General features: G+C 39.2%; 1 protein-coding gene across 1 annotated transcript in view; it reads left to right on the top strand.

The window, feature by feature from the left end:
* The first annotated feature begins 10175 nt into the window (after positions 1-10175).
* ANGPT1 (angiopoietin 1) overlaps positions 10176-17118 on the top strand; it is a 212683-nt gene continuing 205740 nt past the window's right edge. The window contains exon 1 of the mRNA XM_050941004.1: positions 10176-10770. Coding sequence (XP_050796961.1) covers positions 10474-10770 — 297 coding nt within the window. The 5' untranslated portion in view covers positions 10176-10473. The remainder of the gene's footprint in view (positions 10771-17118) is intronic.

The raw sequence follows: 17118 nt of genomic DNA, 5'->3' as shown, positions 1-17118 counted from the left end.
ACCAGCAGCTGATATTTGGTTCAGTAGGGAAGGGGGAGTTTGCGGAGTGAGGGATGACATAGTCAATATGACAGGCTGGGAAAATGATCTTTGCAGTAGCATTCTGAATGGATATAAGTAGGCCCAGATTGAATTTGTCAAGGCCAGAGAAAAGGATGCTGCAGTAACTGAGTAATCAATATGTAAGATCAGGGTGGATTTGATTTAAATCATGTTTTAAATCACTAGTCAGGAAGACTCAATTTAATCATGGATTTCTACATAAAAGCAGCAGAGTCCTGTGGCACCTTATAGACTAACAGATGTATTGGAGCATGAGCTTTCGCGGGCATCTGACAAAGTGGGTATTCACCTGCGAAAGCTCATGCCCCAATACGTCTGTTAGTCTATAAGGTGCCATAGGATTCTTTGCTGCTTTTACAGATCCAGACGAACACAGCTACCCCTCTGATACTTCTACATAGAAGTGCATTCTTGTTGGTTGTTATAACCTTTAATACATATTCTTCACAACTCAAAGCTAGATGTAGGTTTCATTTTTAGAAGGTGCACGCTATACATTTTAAAAGTGATATATTCTAAAAGCTTTTCAGATAAGTTTTACAGCTATATCAGAAAATGAATGTTTGGTTATTTCATTTACCAAAGGTAACTGAAGCAGGTCACCTCCCACTGACTTCATAAATATCTATCTCCAATTCAACAGGCTAATCATTAATATTTCGAAGATTTTCTTGACATGCTGTATTAGCAGGAGAACATCACCAGACAGACATTTAAATTGCTTTATTTGACCAAAACAACAATGTTATGTATTCTGGATTTTTTTTCTTCAACAGCAAACATATAATATTTTAACAAAACAAGCATATGAATTTTTGAATTTAGTTACATTCAAACTTTTCAAAATCAAGTTTGTTATTGTTAAAATTGTTTTTAACTAAAATAGTTAAATGAAATATTTAAAAAAAAACACCCAAAAATTAAATTGACTTTCAGCCAGGTCAACATGAGAAACTTAAAATATTGGCTTCTCCAGCTAACTCAGTCGTCATCACCTTCTTTTTCCCTTTTGTTCATAATCTGGAAAAGAAAAACAAGCTTCCTGCTTTTTCGGGTCCAAAACAATTTTTCAACTTGGAATGAATTAGTCCAAAGGAAGAAAATATTCTTTCTACACTGGCAGAAGAAGGTACTGCTGTTAAAAGTGAGATTATCACTTCAACAGTCTCTGAATCCAAGTGCTTAAGTGACTTCCACTAGTTCACTGATGGGATTTTCTTTAAAACATCTGCAAACGTATTTCTTGAATGGTTCTTATTCCCAAACTGGGACTCTTTTATGGCCTGCTGCCATTATAGGTTTTCCCTTCTAGTGAGAGAATGGGATGGTAGTTCTCAAATCAACGAAGGCTACACTCAGACCTCAAGACTTCTGAATATGCTGCTCAAACAGTTTCACTTTTGTTTCTGCTGCCTGTCCCTCCCTTCTCACATTTATCTCCAGACTTCTTCTCCTTGTTCAGATCTATTCTGCCCCCAACAATCTTCTATTCATTGAACTTTTTGAAACTTTGCACTTTTAGAGAGAGGTAAGGGATTGACGCTGTGTACACAAATTTGCAGAGGGACAATAGGGTTGAGGTCTTTATATATTTATTTATTTTAAAAAATTTTTGCTGTTAACAAGCACGTTATATCTGGAGACACAAATCCACAGTCTGAGAACTGCAAAACTTAGCATCTCTGATGATATCTTCTAGACTGAGCACTGAGTCCCATTAGTAGATAGAAAGATTAACCTAAATAATCTATACAGACACCCCTGGAACCCCATAAAATTGGCTCCCTAATCCATGAACTATTGGAACTCATTTACAAAACTTTTCTTAAACATTACATGAATATATTGTTTCATATTATAAATTCTAATCCTATAGTCTCTATTCCATGATGAGAGATCTTTGAGCTGTCATGTAATTAAGACTATCTTTAGATAGTTTTTTCCTCAAAAAGCATTTTATCAAAAATATCCAATTTAAATTAAAAAAATCCAATTTTTTATTTTTTTTAAATATAGATTTTTATCCACCCTGTGTAAGATACACCACTGTCTCTAACTTTTACAATTACCCTTTTTTCACCCACATTGATAAATGGCCTCAAACATCCTTTTCCCATAACCTCTAAGGTTGTGTCTAGACTAATACTTTTGTCAGTAAAACTTCTGTTGGTCAGCGGTGTGAAAAAACACACCCCTGATTGACCTAATTTACACAGACAGAAGTGCTGGTGTGGACAGTGCTGTGTCGGTGGGAGACACTCTCCTGCCAAGATAGTTACCGCCACTTCTTTGGGGTAGTTTAATTTTGTTGATGGAAGAGCTTTCTTCCATTGGCATAGAACAGCTACACAGGAGATTTTACAGTGGTGCACATTATAACAGAGGAAGGGAAGGCGAAGTGGCAGAAGATTCTTATGACCTAGCAGTGAAAGAGGCAAAGATGAGGTTCTTTGCCTCCATCATGTTGATCAGCTGATTTGTTTTCAGATGTACAATCTTAGCTGACTCCATTCAGAGACTGGTAGGAATTTCTCCCAGCATGAGGAAATTTTATTTTACAGAGAAAAATAATCCAGATTTGGAAGTGTCTGCATCTGAGGAGTCAGGACAGAGTCAGGGGCTAGGGTCAAGAACTTCATCTCTGCATAAATTTGGCCAGATACTGGAGGTCTTGAAGGATATTAGTGCCATAAACTGTCCAATGGATCTCTGCCTTTGTGTCTTAGAAACATGAGGGAGGAGATACTGTGGCCAGGGTTAGTGGAGATTATCAGCACCTCTGTCCAAGGAGGGCTGCCAGCTTTTCTTAAGCATCAGGGTAGGCTACACTCAAGTTTCCATTACTTCACAGTGACAGTCTGGCCAACTATTGTCCACTGTCTAATCTTCCCTTTGTGGTTAAGCTTACTTAAAAGGGAATGGTGAGATAGTACCTCAGAGCCTCAAATTGCCTTGATGAATGTCAGTCTGGTTACTAATCTGGATATGGGAAAAAGACTGTGTTAATTACTCTGGTTAATTTTGTAGGGTTGGACAAATATTAGGTATATTATCAATCTCCTGCCTTTGAAAATGTTGATCCCCAGAGGCCTGCAAGCATAAAAACATTGTGCCTGCATACTTCTGTTGGAATGGATGGAGCTTTTCTTAAGGGGCTGCATGCTTCTCTCTGACATAAATTCTGTGGGTATCCAGCGTATATACTGGAGATGTTCAGAACCTGCTATGTGTCTATAAGGAAAACCCATACTTTATGGGAAAATCCCTGCCTGATCGTCTGCCCTCCCCATGCTCTCCATTTCTGCAAAGGCAGCCCATTAAAGATCCTGCACACAATAAGTGGCTGCCCTTTCATTCAAGCCTGAAGAGAAAAGGATATAGCTGAGAGCCTTCCCAGTGATTCATAAATTCTGGGACACTAATGTCAGTGACCTGTCTGAGGCTCAATCCAGCTAAAAGAGAGGTGGGCTGGGGAAAACAAATGGCAGATTTGATGAAGAGTATATCTGCTCCTCTAATTCAGGATGTTTGTCCACCAGGTGTTACTCTTGGTATTAACTTGGTATCAGGTTAGATTCCCAGTCATTGCTGGATGACCACCTTTTGGCAGTAGCCAGGATGACTCTTTTAATATTTGCATCTGACAAGGGGCTTGCAACATTTTCTTTCCCACGCAGATCTCAATGCCATGATTCATGCCTTCGTGACCTCAAGACTAGATTAATGCAATGCACTTCTCTTGGGACTACATCTTAAATTCGTTGAGAAACTGAAGCTACTGCAGAATGCAGTGGCCTCTTTTATTGGCAAAGTAACTTGCTGGGGGGAAAATTGTGTTTCTGATTTTTATTTAAATAGGAATTAATAAACCACAAAGCAATCAAGAATATTAGGATATATAGAACATTCATAATATGATAATTCCATATTTAAATCATATACCATAGTCACTTTTGTATTCAAAATAGCTGGACTACTCACAATTTAAATGCTAATCTTTCCCGATGGACAGAGATCATAAACTCAATCCCACAAAGTAACGGGATGTTGTTTTCTCACATTTACTTTTCCCCAGTGAGGAATAATTCCTGGGAGTAGCTTCTGGAATAAATAAATTCTTCAGCTGTACTGTGCTGTTGGTCAATACTCAATTGTGGGCAAAATTTTCAAAAGGCTGCAATTTGAACCAGCAAAATTTATGTTTGTGTGTTGCATACACTGTTCAGTTGATGATGCATAACAACATAAGAATGACCATACTGGGTGAGACCAAAGGTCCATCTAGCCCAATATCCTGTCTTTCAACAGTGACCAATGCCAAGAGCCCCAGAGGGAAGGAACAGAACAAGTAATCATCATCCCAGCTTCTGGCAAACAGAGGCGAGGCACACCATCCCTGCCCATCCTGGTTAATAGCTATTGATGGACCTATCCTCCATGAATTTAGTTCTTATTTTGAACCCTGTTATAGTCTTGGCCTTCACAACATCCTATGGCAAGGAGTTCCACAGGTTGACTGTGCATTGTATGAAAAACTTCCTTTTGTTTGTTTTAAACCTGCTTTCTATTAATTTCATTTGGTGACCCCTAGTTCTTGTGTTGTGAGGAGTAAATAACACTTCCTTATTTACTTTCTCCACACCAGACATGATTTTATAGACTTCAATCATATCCCTCTTAGTCATCTCTTTTCCAAGCTGAAATGTCAGTCTTATTAATCTCTCCTCATATGACAGACTCTCCATGCCCCTAATCATTTTTTTGCCCTTTTCTAAATTCTAATATATACTTTTTGAGGTGAGGCAACTGCATCTGCTCGCAGTGTTCAAGTTGTGGGAGTACCATGGATTTATATAGAAGCAATATGACATTTTCTGTCTTATTATCTATCCAAAATTGATGCAAAGTAATACTTGCACCTCTAGCTTCCTGATTGTGACCACAAATTGGATTGTTGGAAGCACAGGCACTTAGATTTGTACCCACAAATCACATCCTGGGCACCAAAAATGCAGGCATAAAAAGGAAGTTGAGCCCTGTAAATGTATCCGTTTATAACATCTCTTGAAGTGGGAGTTAATACTGACATCAGGTTGCTTTTGTTATAGGCAGACAAAAAGAGTTGCAGAAGTGTGGGATCCCCACTATTTTTCCTTTAAGTGGCCATTAAGAATCAGGAAATCTATTCTGGTCATTTGCAAACAGTTCATGTCCTTGATTAGCACCCTCAGCTTCTCTGGATGGGAATGGCAGTTGCATGCACTAAGGGCCTTACATGGCCATGTGTGTTGAAAGAAATGTGAGTCTGATAGGCATGAAAGGTGTTAGTTTTTTTTTTTTTAAACTATATTAGAAGGCAGTTAAGGGTTTACTTTGGTGATTTTTCCTGTATAATGAATGAGAACCAAGTGAACTGGATTTGTCTAACTGACTTTTTCTGACTGTGTGCAAACTGGATGAATTGTTAGGAATATAAGATTTATTCCTTTTTTCTTGCATTCCACAGCATGAAATTAAGTTCTCAGGAAATAGGGGCACAGCATTCCTAACCATCTACTCGTTTGGGACCAGTCAGATATAGTAATGAAGCCAAAGAGAGCCCCAACAAGCCTCACAGTTTTTGTGTGAGACACAGAATCCAAATGGGACACTTGGCATAACCAGTAGCTGAGTAGTTTCTGTGGCAGACCCTTGCATTCTCTTAATTGCTGCTGCTTTTTTGCCATTATGTCAATCTTCCCCGCTGTTTGGCTGTTCCCAGGTGTGAGATCAGATGTTGGAACAGATGGGGCGGGAAGTAGAATGACTCAGCGTACATCAGTGTGTTCCTTTGATGGCATGCTTTGGTAGACTATGCTACATGGGATCCATGGCTTGAATATACAAATGTAAATATATACACTTCACTCCTGAAGAGTAATTTAGTTGAAACCACCACCAACCTGCCCCCAGGAGATTAACAAACCAAAACATTCAGGTAGAAGGAGAAAGTATTTTTAAATGGTAAGTAACTTTTCCCCATTGGCTAACTGAATACATTTTGTGTTCTTGACAATCACATATTGGAAAAAAGAATCTCTGTAACTCTACCTCACGTAACACTGGTATAAATCAGGAACAATTGCACTCAAGTCGGTGGAGTAACGCTCATACAAAGCTGATTTAAGTGAGATCAGAATCAATACCTCATTTCATTCACTTGATTTTTGAAATTCCTGATATGTATTTTGATTGAGATTAAGTACAGTGTTGGGAAAGTAAGATATCAATAGGACTGTGCCAAATTCCATGGATTTAGCTGGAGGTAACCGCACTGTAAATCCTGCACTTGGTATCTGGCAGACCCTAATTATTGTAGTTTCTATAGGTTTTCTGTTGTGATGATGAAGAGGAAGTTGGGCTGGAGCAAATCCAGTTAGATTAAGTTGCAGCATGTCATACAATGTAAGTCAATTGCAGCAGCAACAACACACATTTTAACAGAAATGTAAAGAAATCACATTGATTTGTTCATTGTATATTTAAACTCTGTGCATAAATATCATTCTATGACAAAAGGCATCAAATTATTTATATGTGTATTCAGCAAGATAAATGTGTGAGTGTAACCTTGATCTGGCAAAAATCCTCGTCTTTTTTGTCTTTAGGATGGATTACATAACTGCTGAATTTCATGTGACAACTAAATAAAAAAGTGGGCTGAGGGAAACTTGTAGGGCCATCCCTACCCTGTTCCAGGATTTTGTAATTGCAAGGGGGATGAAGAAGACAACCATTGAGGAAGTGGTCTTGCGAATGCATTAGAGTTTTGAAAGTAAATTCATACCCGGGTTCTGTTCTTAGCTCTGCCACTGACTTCCTATGTAAACTTGGACAAGTTACTTAGTCTCTATCTGTCTCTGACTCTGTAAAACAGGGATCATTTATACTTAGGAGAGCTGAGTAAGTGATTGTGGATAAAAGACTTACTCAATTTAGTTCCTTTTTTCCTTGTGGAATATCAGTTGACAAATGGAAAGTTCATTCAAATGTATTTGTTAGTCACAATTACTCAACACACTTTGGGGGTTTTTTCTTTTCGTCTCTGGACTGAAATCACTAACTGTTGGCTGACAGTATTAAATCCTGGATATTCAAAATTTGAGCCGTGTTGGTTAATTGGAGTTGGTCTCATAAGTCACGAGGCATTGTTTGCTGATTGGATGAATGTACTCTTGTAATCAGGAGGACTTGGAGATCTCAGTGGTCCTCTGAAATTCTCAGAGAAAGGTAGCAGTATAGAGAGGGTGGATATGATAGGTGGGAATAGTGAACTTTAGAATCTGTTAAATCTTTTCCTGTCTGGTCCCATTGGCCTTATGCAAGGCATCATGCCTAGAAAAAATTTACAGTAAGATTATACCTTTATTGTATGTGTGCATACATGGCTACAGTTGTGTTCATAAGGGCTGTGAGCAGATCCTGGACTTGCTGGTTCAATTTCCTCTGTGCCAGGTTAGGAACTCTGGAGTAGGTTCATCCCAGGCACTGAGGCAGGTTAGAGAAGTTTGTGTTTCTCCTATTCAGGGGCTCTAGGAGCCTGTTCAGGCCCTGGTGCAGGCTAGATCAGCTCCCATGGCCACCCTAAATTGTGCTTCTGTTTCAGTGGTCCCAAGGGACCATTATAGGAGTGCAGGGCTACTCCATACATGCTGCATTCCTCTGAAATAACTCTGCTCTGGCCAGAATGACCCTGACGCACGGGATTCTTGTAGAAGTGGGGCAGATCTTTGCACAGCCAGCTTTGCACTTAGTACACAGGCCCCATGTCAGTGCTATCTCCAGGGGCAAGAGCCTATGCCTTCCAGCTAATGCAAAGGGACCATAGAACAAGGATGAATTGGGCTCCTTGCTGTGGGGAGGAGAGTCCTTTCCCATCTAAAAGATATCACTTCAAGAGTGAACCTGAAAGCTTTTGCACTTTTTACCTGCAAGCATTTGAGTGAGTAAAACCTGATGGCTGAAATATCTGCAGAAAGTGAATGTAAAGGTGGTGTGAGCATAGCCACAGCATTTTTAAATTTGAGCCAATGCTTCTGGGAAGCTTCCTGCAGTGTTCATCCACTTCCAGTACCTACCCTCTTTTGAAAACTGCTTTGAGATCTTCAGATAAAAGGTGACACAGACTTTTCAGATTTGTTTATTATCATGCTTGTGCTTTGGCATATTCTCCTTCTCAGCCTCATGAGGTGGATATTATTCATGCTGATCTCTCATTGCTATGTCTGCTCCAGCAGTATTTCTTCTGCTCGATGCTCTGACTTTACTATCCATGGGAAGCAGAGACCTAATCACTCTATATAACTACTATAGAAGTAGACATGGTAGTGTTGGAGCAGTGTGGAGAGTGCTTCCACTACTATGGGCCCTGTAACCTAAATTTTAAAAATAGATACAGAAGCAGGAAAAAGAAAGTAAGAGAAGTGAAGTAAGGACTGGCTAGTTCTGGGAGGGAAGGTCTTATTTTGCCAAAGTTAATTGTAGTTTTAGTGCTTTTCTTTTCTAAGTTCTGAATAGTCCCACTTCATGGTTCTCTCTCTCTCTCTCTCTCTCCCCCCCCCCGCCCCTCAGATCAGGAAGGTGTTATCTTGCTCTGAGTGTTCCCTTCTGTTCTCTCCTAGAAGAAATTTAAGTTTCAAACTAGTTCAAATGCATTGGCTCCTTTTCAGGCTAATGACGAAAGGTCAGACTGAACTGAGCAAAAAGACTTGGCTCTGAGTGGCAGTAGCTTCTTCAGCAACAGCAAAGAATTATTGCTAAGAGCTCCTGAAGCTTTGTTGGCTAAAAGAGAAATAAAAAAATCCTATAAAAATGCTTGTGACATCCACACAAGCACCAAAGATGAAATCTTGCAGCCTTTACTGATGCAAATAGTCTCTTTGCTCTTGTGTTCTTGTCTTGTTGCCATCAATAATATTACTGATGTTAGTAAGACCTATTTTCATGAGTAAAGTTTGCAACAGTGGGATCCAGAGGAGTTAACTGTGATTTATATAATTACACCGTATACTAGAGATGTAACTGGAACCTCGATCCAAACTCCCCTGAAGTTTAGGAACTTTTAGATTGTTTCCAAATAATATGTCCTGGGCCCATCTCCAAAGGCATTATTAATGCTTAGGATATTATTCTAAATAGTTATCACAATGTTTTTACTAAGGAGGCTGCTATGAGGAAATACTACATAGAATCACAGAATCATGGATGTGCAGGACTGGAAGGGACCTCAATAGGTCATCTAGTGCAGTCAAGGAAGGACTGCATAATAATATATAAAATGATATAATATATCATGAAACATATAATGAGGAATGCTAATATAACCCATGCAAACTTTCAGACTGGTAGAAATATTTTACATAACACCATTGAACGCACACTATACCAAATAACACCCTTTATATATTCCAGCTAGCACATCCAACTATTATTTTTTTAAATTAGACATATTATTCTATTAACTGAACATGGAGACTTACAACTCTTCTGCGGAGCACATTCTGAATGTTTAGCAGTTTGGATTTCATCATGTCTTGTACAGAGAATCTCTGTAAATTCTGCTCAAAAACATCATTGTATGTGGGTAATAAAAAAAAAAAGCATGGGGGTGTGTCAGTTAAATGTTTTCCATAGATGTCAGTCTTCTGACTTAGCATTCTCTAACAGAAACAAGCAAATATCTAGTACTGGATATTTTTATTTTCAGTGCTCTGTATATTTACTGAGGGATTACAACAAACTTCTACACTTTATCTACATTTTAATAGGTCAGTGGAAACATAGGAAGTATATTAAGGTGGACTGCCGCATTTATTAAACTTATGTGAATCCGTCAAAAGCAGTTATATGCAATAGGGACCTGACAGCCATACGTGATTGAAGTCATGCATCTAGCCAGTTTGTAAGATGATCCCTCTGTACTGAGCCATCAGCCATCCTTTGCATAGGGGCGCACTCATACACACATTCCTGTCAAGTCATCTTGTGAAAGGCAGCTTGCTTCCAGCTTGGCTTGAATGTGCAACCTTAATAAAACTCTCTGAGGTCTGAGAGAAAATAGCAGTTCTGCAGCAGATAGTGTAGGGAAAGAGCCTGGGATATGCATATGCAGCTAACTAAGGGAGGCTACATGCTGGACTGTAACAGAGAGGAAACAATAAATCTTAGCTACTATGCAATAAATATTTCTAATTTTAACTAAGGAAGCTATCATTATAGTGAAATATAAACCATTTTAGCCAAAGCTGATATTTAAATACCCTTCTCCAATTCTCTTTCCAAAGATTTTATTTTTCTGTAAAATAAAGAGCAAATTAAAAGACAGAGGAGGTAAAAGTTTCTATAAGAGCAGGAAAGGAAAGTAGTAATAACATGACAATTTTTCTTTCTTTTGCTTTCCTGGCTGCTCTTCTGGCTCACACAGGGTGCAGTAATCAGCGTCGGGGTCCAGAAACCACTGGTAGAAGATACAACCGGATTCAGCACGGGCAGTGCACCTATACTTTCATTCTTCCAGAACAAGACGGGAACTGTCGTGAAAGCACAACAGACCAATACAACACAAATGCCCTTCAGAGAGATGCTCCTCACGTGGAACAGGATTTCTCTTCCCAGAAACTGCAACGTCTGGAACATGTGATGGAAAATTACACACAGTGGCTGCAAAAAGTAAGAGTTTCCTTTTCAAATTCCCCTTTAACTGATTATTTATTTATCGTGCATCCCTGTTCACAGTTTGCATGTGTTTCTCTGAGAACTGAGATAATCTGGATTTGTCTATTTCCATGTTATACTTGGTGAGAAATGTTGCTGCTAGAACTCACCCTTTCTTCTTTGGACTTGCTTTTGGGAGCAAAACTTTCTTCACATTGCTGGAATATGCATCTTTTTTAAAGCGTGATCCCAGGGGACCATGAATGTTTTGAGAGCCACAATGTATAATAATCCTTCAGAGATTTCTAATGATGGCACACTTTTCATTAAGTATTCTTATAACCTCTATTTATAGTTCTGGGCTCCAGATCAGATGTCATGAAGGATACCTGGTACCCACAGCAAATGTGTGCACTTTTAAAGAAATACTGTACCAACATGAATGCCTAAATGCAATTAATAATTTGAAGGCAATGTAATGAGAATATTATTATTCTCCCCAAAACAGATTCAGTTGTACTGCCACAGTCAGCTAATTAGTAAAAAGCAACAAAATAATTTTAAAAAATCACAATGACTTTTTAAAATTTATAGATTACATTGGACATGGAACAGCATGTTTTTTTGATATGTCTATATAAAATAGAACTGAAGGAATATAGGAGCTTTTTTGAGTAATACAAAAATAAATTCTCTTTAGTAATTTGTGCTAAAAGTGTAAACTTTCAAATGAACTTTTTTGTATTTAAAATATAATTTGGGGCTTTGTTCCTGCAAAGCCTTAGGCAGGTGAATAACCTTACTCATATGAGTAAACCCTTTGACTTCAATAGGACTACTCGTGAATAAAGTTACATATGGAAGTCTTTGCAGGAACAAGCCCACAGCTTGGTAATGAGAATTGGTAGTGAGTTATGATCCTGCACAACTGATAATTTCTATCAGAAACATATATTTTTCTCTGTATTCGTGGACACACAAATATTACTGCTGTCCTTAAGACCTGCTTAGTGTTACTTTGCCAAGACTCTGAAAACCACTTAAACAATTGGTGAAATGTTTAATCAGCTAAGACTGCACTAACAAAATTTTCCACGTCTTTTGTATTCCATGAGTTACATGTTTCAGTTGTAATAAGAGTTCACATTTAGAATAAATACCAGATATAAAATAAAAATGCATATTAAAGTAATTGTTGACAGCTGTATCATTTACAGTTCACATCCCTGTCAGCCACTGCAGAAAAGATTTAATGCCTTTTGTTTACAGTTCTGTAGTTAATATGCTTATAACAACATATGAATGATTATGTGCAGTAAACACGTGTGTAAAAGAAAATGTACATAATAAGATAAACCCAGTTATGCATCTATCACCTTTTATTTCAGTCTTTCTTTCTTTAAACTGTACATGGAGCGCTTTAGAAAGATGAAAGATTAGAACTGGAGGCTTGTCTCTTTCTAGAGTGTAAGATTTTTTTTCATGCAGTTATCACTCTACCTTTCAAAGCAAACGCTATGGAATGGAGAAATGTCTGTGTTCCCGCACTCATGATTTTACGCCTGCTGAATCATGCTTAAGAGATTGTTACTTATTCTGCATTTGTCCACTAGGGACTGAACTAAGATCACTGTTTCACTTGTGAATTGAACAAAAAGAAAAATGAGTCTCTAGAGTTTTAAAGTCTGAATTAGAACTAGTATTCACATTTTATGGGGGGGTGGATTAACAGGTAGATAGTGTAAATGTTATATTTGAGGTCTGTGCATTTTGTCAATTATCAGAACTTGGGCTGCAGGGGAAACCTTCCTCATGGTTTACATGAAACTGGTGTGCAGCAGTGAGCACTTATCTGTATGTGTCAGTTTTCCACTAGAATGAAAGAACCTGTTTCTCAGTGTGAAGGCAAATGAATCTGACCTGACTACATTAGTACAACTCTGAATATTGAATTTGCCTTGTTACTGCTGTCACTGCAGAGCATTTCAGCAATAACTCATCTCCCTTTCAAAACAAGGAACATATTAAAATAAACCCTCAGTTCTATCTCCCCTAATGATTTTCTCCTGAATTTGTAATATAAGTAGTTAATATGCTATGTGTCCAATATTTTCTAATGCACCTGCCATGAACATGGTAAATGAGCAATATTAGTAGTTATATGTCTATGACCCAAATCATGCAATTATAGTCATTAGAAAATATATGTAGAATTGAGCATTTATATCTTGACTTATATAAAAGAAATATGTCCATTACTCTACAAAGTAATATATAACATTCATTAAACTGTGTATAGGCAATGTTTGCCAGAACATTGTATTTGTAATCGAATATATACAAAACACTAATTTGGTCATTTTGGAAGACAAATTGCTAGCAATGTTAGTATAAAAAGAATTCAGAATACATTGTTTAATTTGTAAGTGGGTGCTTTTAGTTTATCTAATCAAGGATAAATGTATTTTGATCTTAAACAAAATTTTTTTTAGCAGATTTCTGAAAACAAAATAAATCTTAAAAAAACTTTCTTGCAACAAACTGCCAGTTCAAATCTAGCTGAAAATGCCCTTGCCTGGAGAGCTAACTACAGGCAATTAAATTTCAGCATTGTCCAATGGAATTTACATATGTATTTTTAGTGTTACTGGGGCCTGGTCTACACTACGTGTTTAAACTGAATTTAGCAGCGTTAAACCTATTTAACCCTGCACCCGTGCACACAACGAGGCCCTTTATATCAATATAAAGGGCTCTTTAAACCGGTTTCTGTACTCCTCCCCGATGAGAGGAGTAGCACTGAAATCGGTATTGCCATGTTGGATTAGGGTTAGTGTGACCGCAAATCAACAATATTGGCCTCCGGGCGGTATCCCACAGTGCACCATTGTGACCGCTCTGGAAAGCAATCTGAACTCGGATGCACTGGCCAGGTAGACAGGAAAAGCCCTGCGAACTTTTGAATTTCATTTCCTGTTTGCCCAGCGTGGAGCTCTGATCAGCACGGGTGGCCATGCAGTCCCAAATCCAAAAAGAGCTCCAGCATGGACCATATGGAAGATACTGGATCTGATCACTGTATGGGGAGACAAATCTGTTCTATCACAGCTCCGTTACAGAAGACGAAATGACAAAGCATTTGAAAAAATCTCGAGGCTATGATAGACAGAGGCCACACCACAGTGCTGTGTGACAAGTGTAATGGAAAGCCAAAGAATCGAATGGACGCTCACGGAGGGAGGGAGGGGATACTGAGGACTCCAGCTATCCCACAGTCCCCGCAGTCTCTGAAAAGCATTTTCATTCTTGGCTGACCTCCCAATGCCTGAAGGGTCAAAAACATTTTCCCAGGTGTTTCAGGGTATGTGTCGTCAATTTACACCTCTCCCCCCCCGAAAGAAAAGAGGGAAAAAAACGTTTCTCGCCTTTTTTCAATGTCACCCTATGTCTACTGCATGCTGCTGGTAGACAGAGTGGCGCAGCACTGAACACCAGCATCCCCTTCCCTATGGCAGACGGTACAATATGACTGCTATCCATCATCATCAGCAGCCCGTGAGTGCCCTTGGCTGGCTTTGCTGAGGTTGGCCGGGGGCGCCTGGGTAAAAATGGGAATGACTCCCGGTCATACCCAGCAGATGGTACAGAATGGCTGGTAACCATCTTCATCATAGCAACTATCAGTCACCCCATTTCATGTCTAAAGAAAAGATTCTGTACTGCCTGGACTATCATAGCAGCTGGAGGCTTTCTCCCCCTCATATTATCTCACTAAAAAGTCAGTGTTTCTTTTTCCTGCATTCTTTATTACTTCATCACACAAATGGGGGGACACTGCCATGGTAGCCCAGGAGGGTTGGGGGAGGAGGGAAGCAACGGGTGAGGTTGTTGCAGGGGTACCCCCTAGAATGGCATGTAGCTCATAATTTCTGCAGGATCTCTGTGGCTCTGACACGGAGCGGCTGTGCTCTCTGGTTCTCTAGTACACTTGCCCCATATTCTAGGCAGGACTGACTCTATTTTTAGACAAAACATAAAGAAGGGAATGACCCAGGGAGTCATTCTCATTTTTGTCCATGCGACTCTGACCGACCTCAGCAGGGCCAGCCAGGAGCACCCATGACAGCAGCAGACGGTACAGAACAACTGATAACCGTCATCTCATCACCAATTTACAATGGCAGATTGTGCAATAGGGATGGTAAGCGTCTCTGCTACCTTGCAAAGGCAAATGAATGCTGCTCTGTAGCACTGCAGTGCCACATCTGTCAGCAGCATCCAGTACACATACAGTGACAGTGACAAAAGGCAAAAGGGGCTCCATGGTTGCCATGCTATGGCGTCTGCCAGGGCAATCCAGGGAAAAAGGGCGCGAAATGATTGTCCGCCGTTCCTTTCACGGAGGAAGGATTGAGTGATGACATTTACCCAGAATCACCCACGACACTGTTTTTGCATTGGGATCTCAACCCAGAATTCCAATGGGCGGGGGAGACAGCGGGAACTATGGGATAGCTACAGGATAGCTACCCACAGTGCAATACTCCAGAAATCGACGCTAGCCTCGGTACATGGACGCACACCACCGAATTAATGTGCTTAGTGTGGCCGTGTGCACTCGACTTTATACAATCTGTTTTACAAAAACCGGTTTATGTAAAATTGGAATAATCCCATAGTGTAGACATACCCTGTGATTCGTTTGCAATCCAAGGATGCAGCAAAATGCTCTCCATAGAAATTACCAAGAAAATAGCATGGTAAACATTTTTCAGAGGTTTTCCTAGAACGGTTTATTTTAATACTGGATAACCTTCCCCATTGTATACGCTTGGGTTTCATTTCTGCAATATGTTTATTTTAATGGTTGAAAACAGTGCATCTCTTTTTTTTTTTCCTTACAGTAACTGGCTGGCATGCTTGGTATTGAACTGTTCAGTACTTAATGATGGTATTTAAATATTCTCAAAGGAGTCACATGAAATTTTAGCTTGATAATCTACTCAGGAATTATTTTTCATAGTCAACTAGTGCAAATTAATGGTATTGATGGAATATGAATACATTCAGAATGGCTGCAGATTTACAATGTATGGAATCCATTTAGCAGTCACTATACATAATAGTGGTAATAGCTTTGAGTGGGTGAAGCTTGGCACCATAAACAATCTATACATCTTCTTTGTTTTCTCAGTTATTTAAACAGTTGAACTATTTTATAGTATGTTGAAATTGAATATTTGATCATTATACTTTATAAAATTCTAATGCTAAATTATAGCCTTGGATTTAAGTCAGTTAAAATCTTTATAATCTGCCAAGACCCAAATTCATGATTTTGTCTTTCTCTTGCAACTGTTGATTAACTCTACTGACACCTAAAGCAGATGCAGGGAATGTCTTCTTTCATTTCTCCCATTTATTAGTGCTGTCATCAGCTTTAGTGGAGGCAATACAGAATGCTGAACTTGGGCCCTGGCAAGTAAATAGCAGAAGAAATAATCTGCAACTATATTATCTTGGTGTGTATTTATTTAAAATCTACTCTATTTAAAGATTATCCTTACTGTCTGGCCAGTTATTTGTACAAAGCAATTGCTATCCTTGCAGTTCATCATAACCTTTTCCAACAGCTTCTGAGCAATGTGCTCAGATTTTAAATGCCTTTCATACAGTATGAAAAGAGGCTGGCTTTTAGGTGTGGCTTTATAGGACAAGAAGAGGAGACTGACTTTTGAGAAGGTGGCTTTATTTGCAATTTACATGTGGCCAGATTACCTTTAAAGGGCTCAGCTAAGGTTGCCACCTGCCCTGTTTTCCCAGGTAGCCTTTTTTGTGGCAGCTGTCCTGAGAAATCTGTCCTGGTTTTTTGTACCTAAGATGGGGCGACCGTAAATGCAGCATGCTGTCATCTGTCCCCATGCCCATACATCAAGGTTCACTTTCCATCATGGAAAGATAGAGTTATGGCTCCATATGCTCTCTGCCTCTCTCTGCTCTCTTTGGGGCACTATGCACTGTCAGTAATGTGTTAGTAACCCTGCACCAGCTGCAATTCCATTTGGCCCGCCTATGGGGTACTCAGAAGTGGAGGAGACTGCTTATACAGACCCTGTAGTGCAGCCATTCAAGAGCCAATCAACATCTAACTCTAGGAGCACAATTTCTTAAAAGCTGGTGTAATTGACTGAGAAAATGTGTATTACAGTGCACTGGCTATCTTAAGTATAAGGACAGAAATATGAGTCATGGCTACTGTTGTGACTTACCTATGAATCCCGTTTTCCCAGGTGTCCACAAAGATTCCTGAGAGCCCCGTGGTTTGCCTTAGCTGAAGTCTTGGGCAAGTAAGCAATGTGGTTC

Source organism: Gopherus flavomarginatus, chromosome 2 (genome assembly GCF_025201925.1).
Source record: "Gopherus flavomarginatus isolate rGopFla2 chromosome 2, rGopFla2.mat.asm, whole genome shotgun sequence".
Taxonomy (NCBI): Eukaryota; Metazoa; Chordata; order Testudines; family Testudinidae; genus Gopherus; species Gopherus flavomarginatus.
The sequence above is the reverse complement of the archived record's forward strand: the minus strand, read 5'-3'. Positions and strand labels throughout refer to the sequence as shown.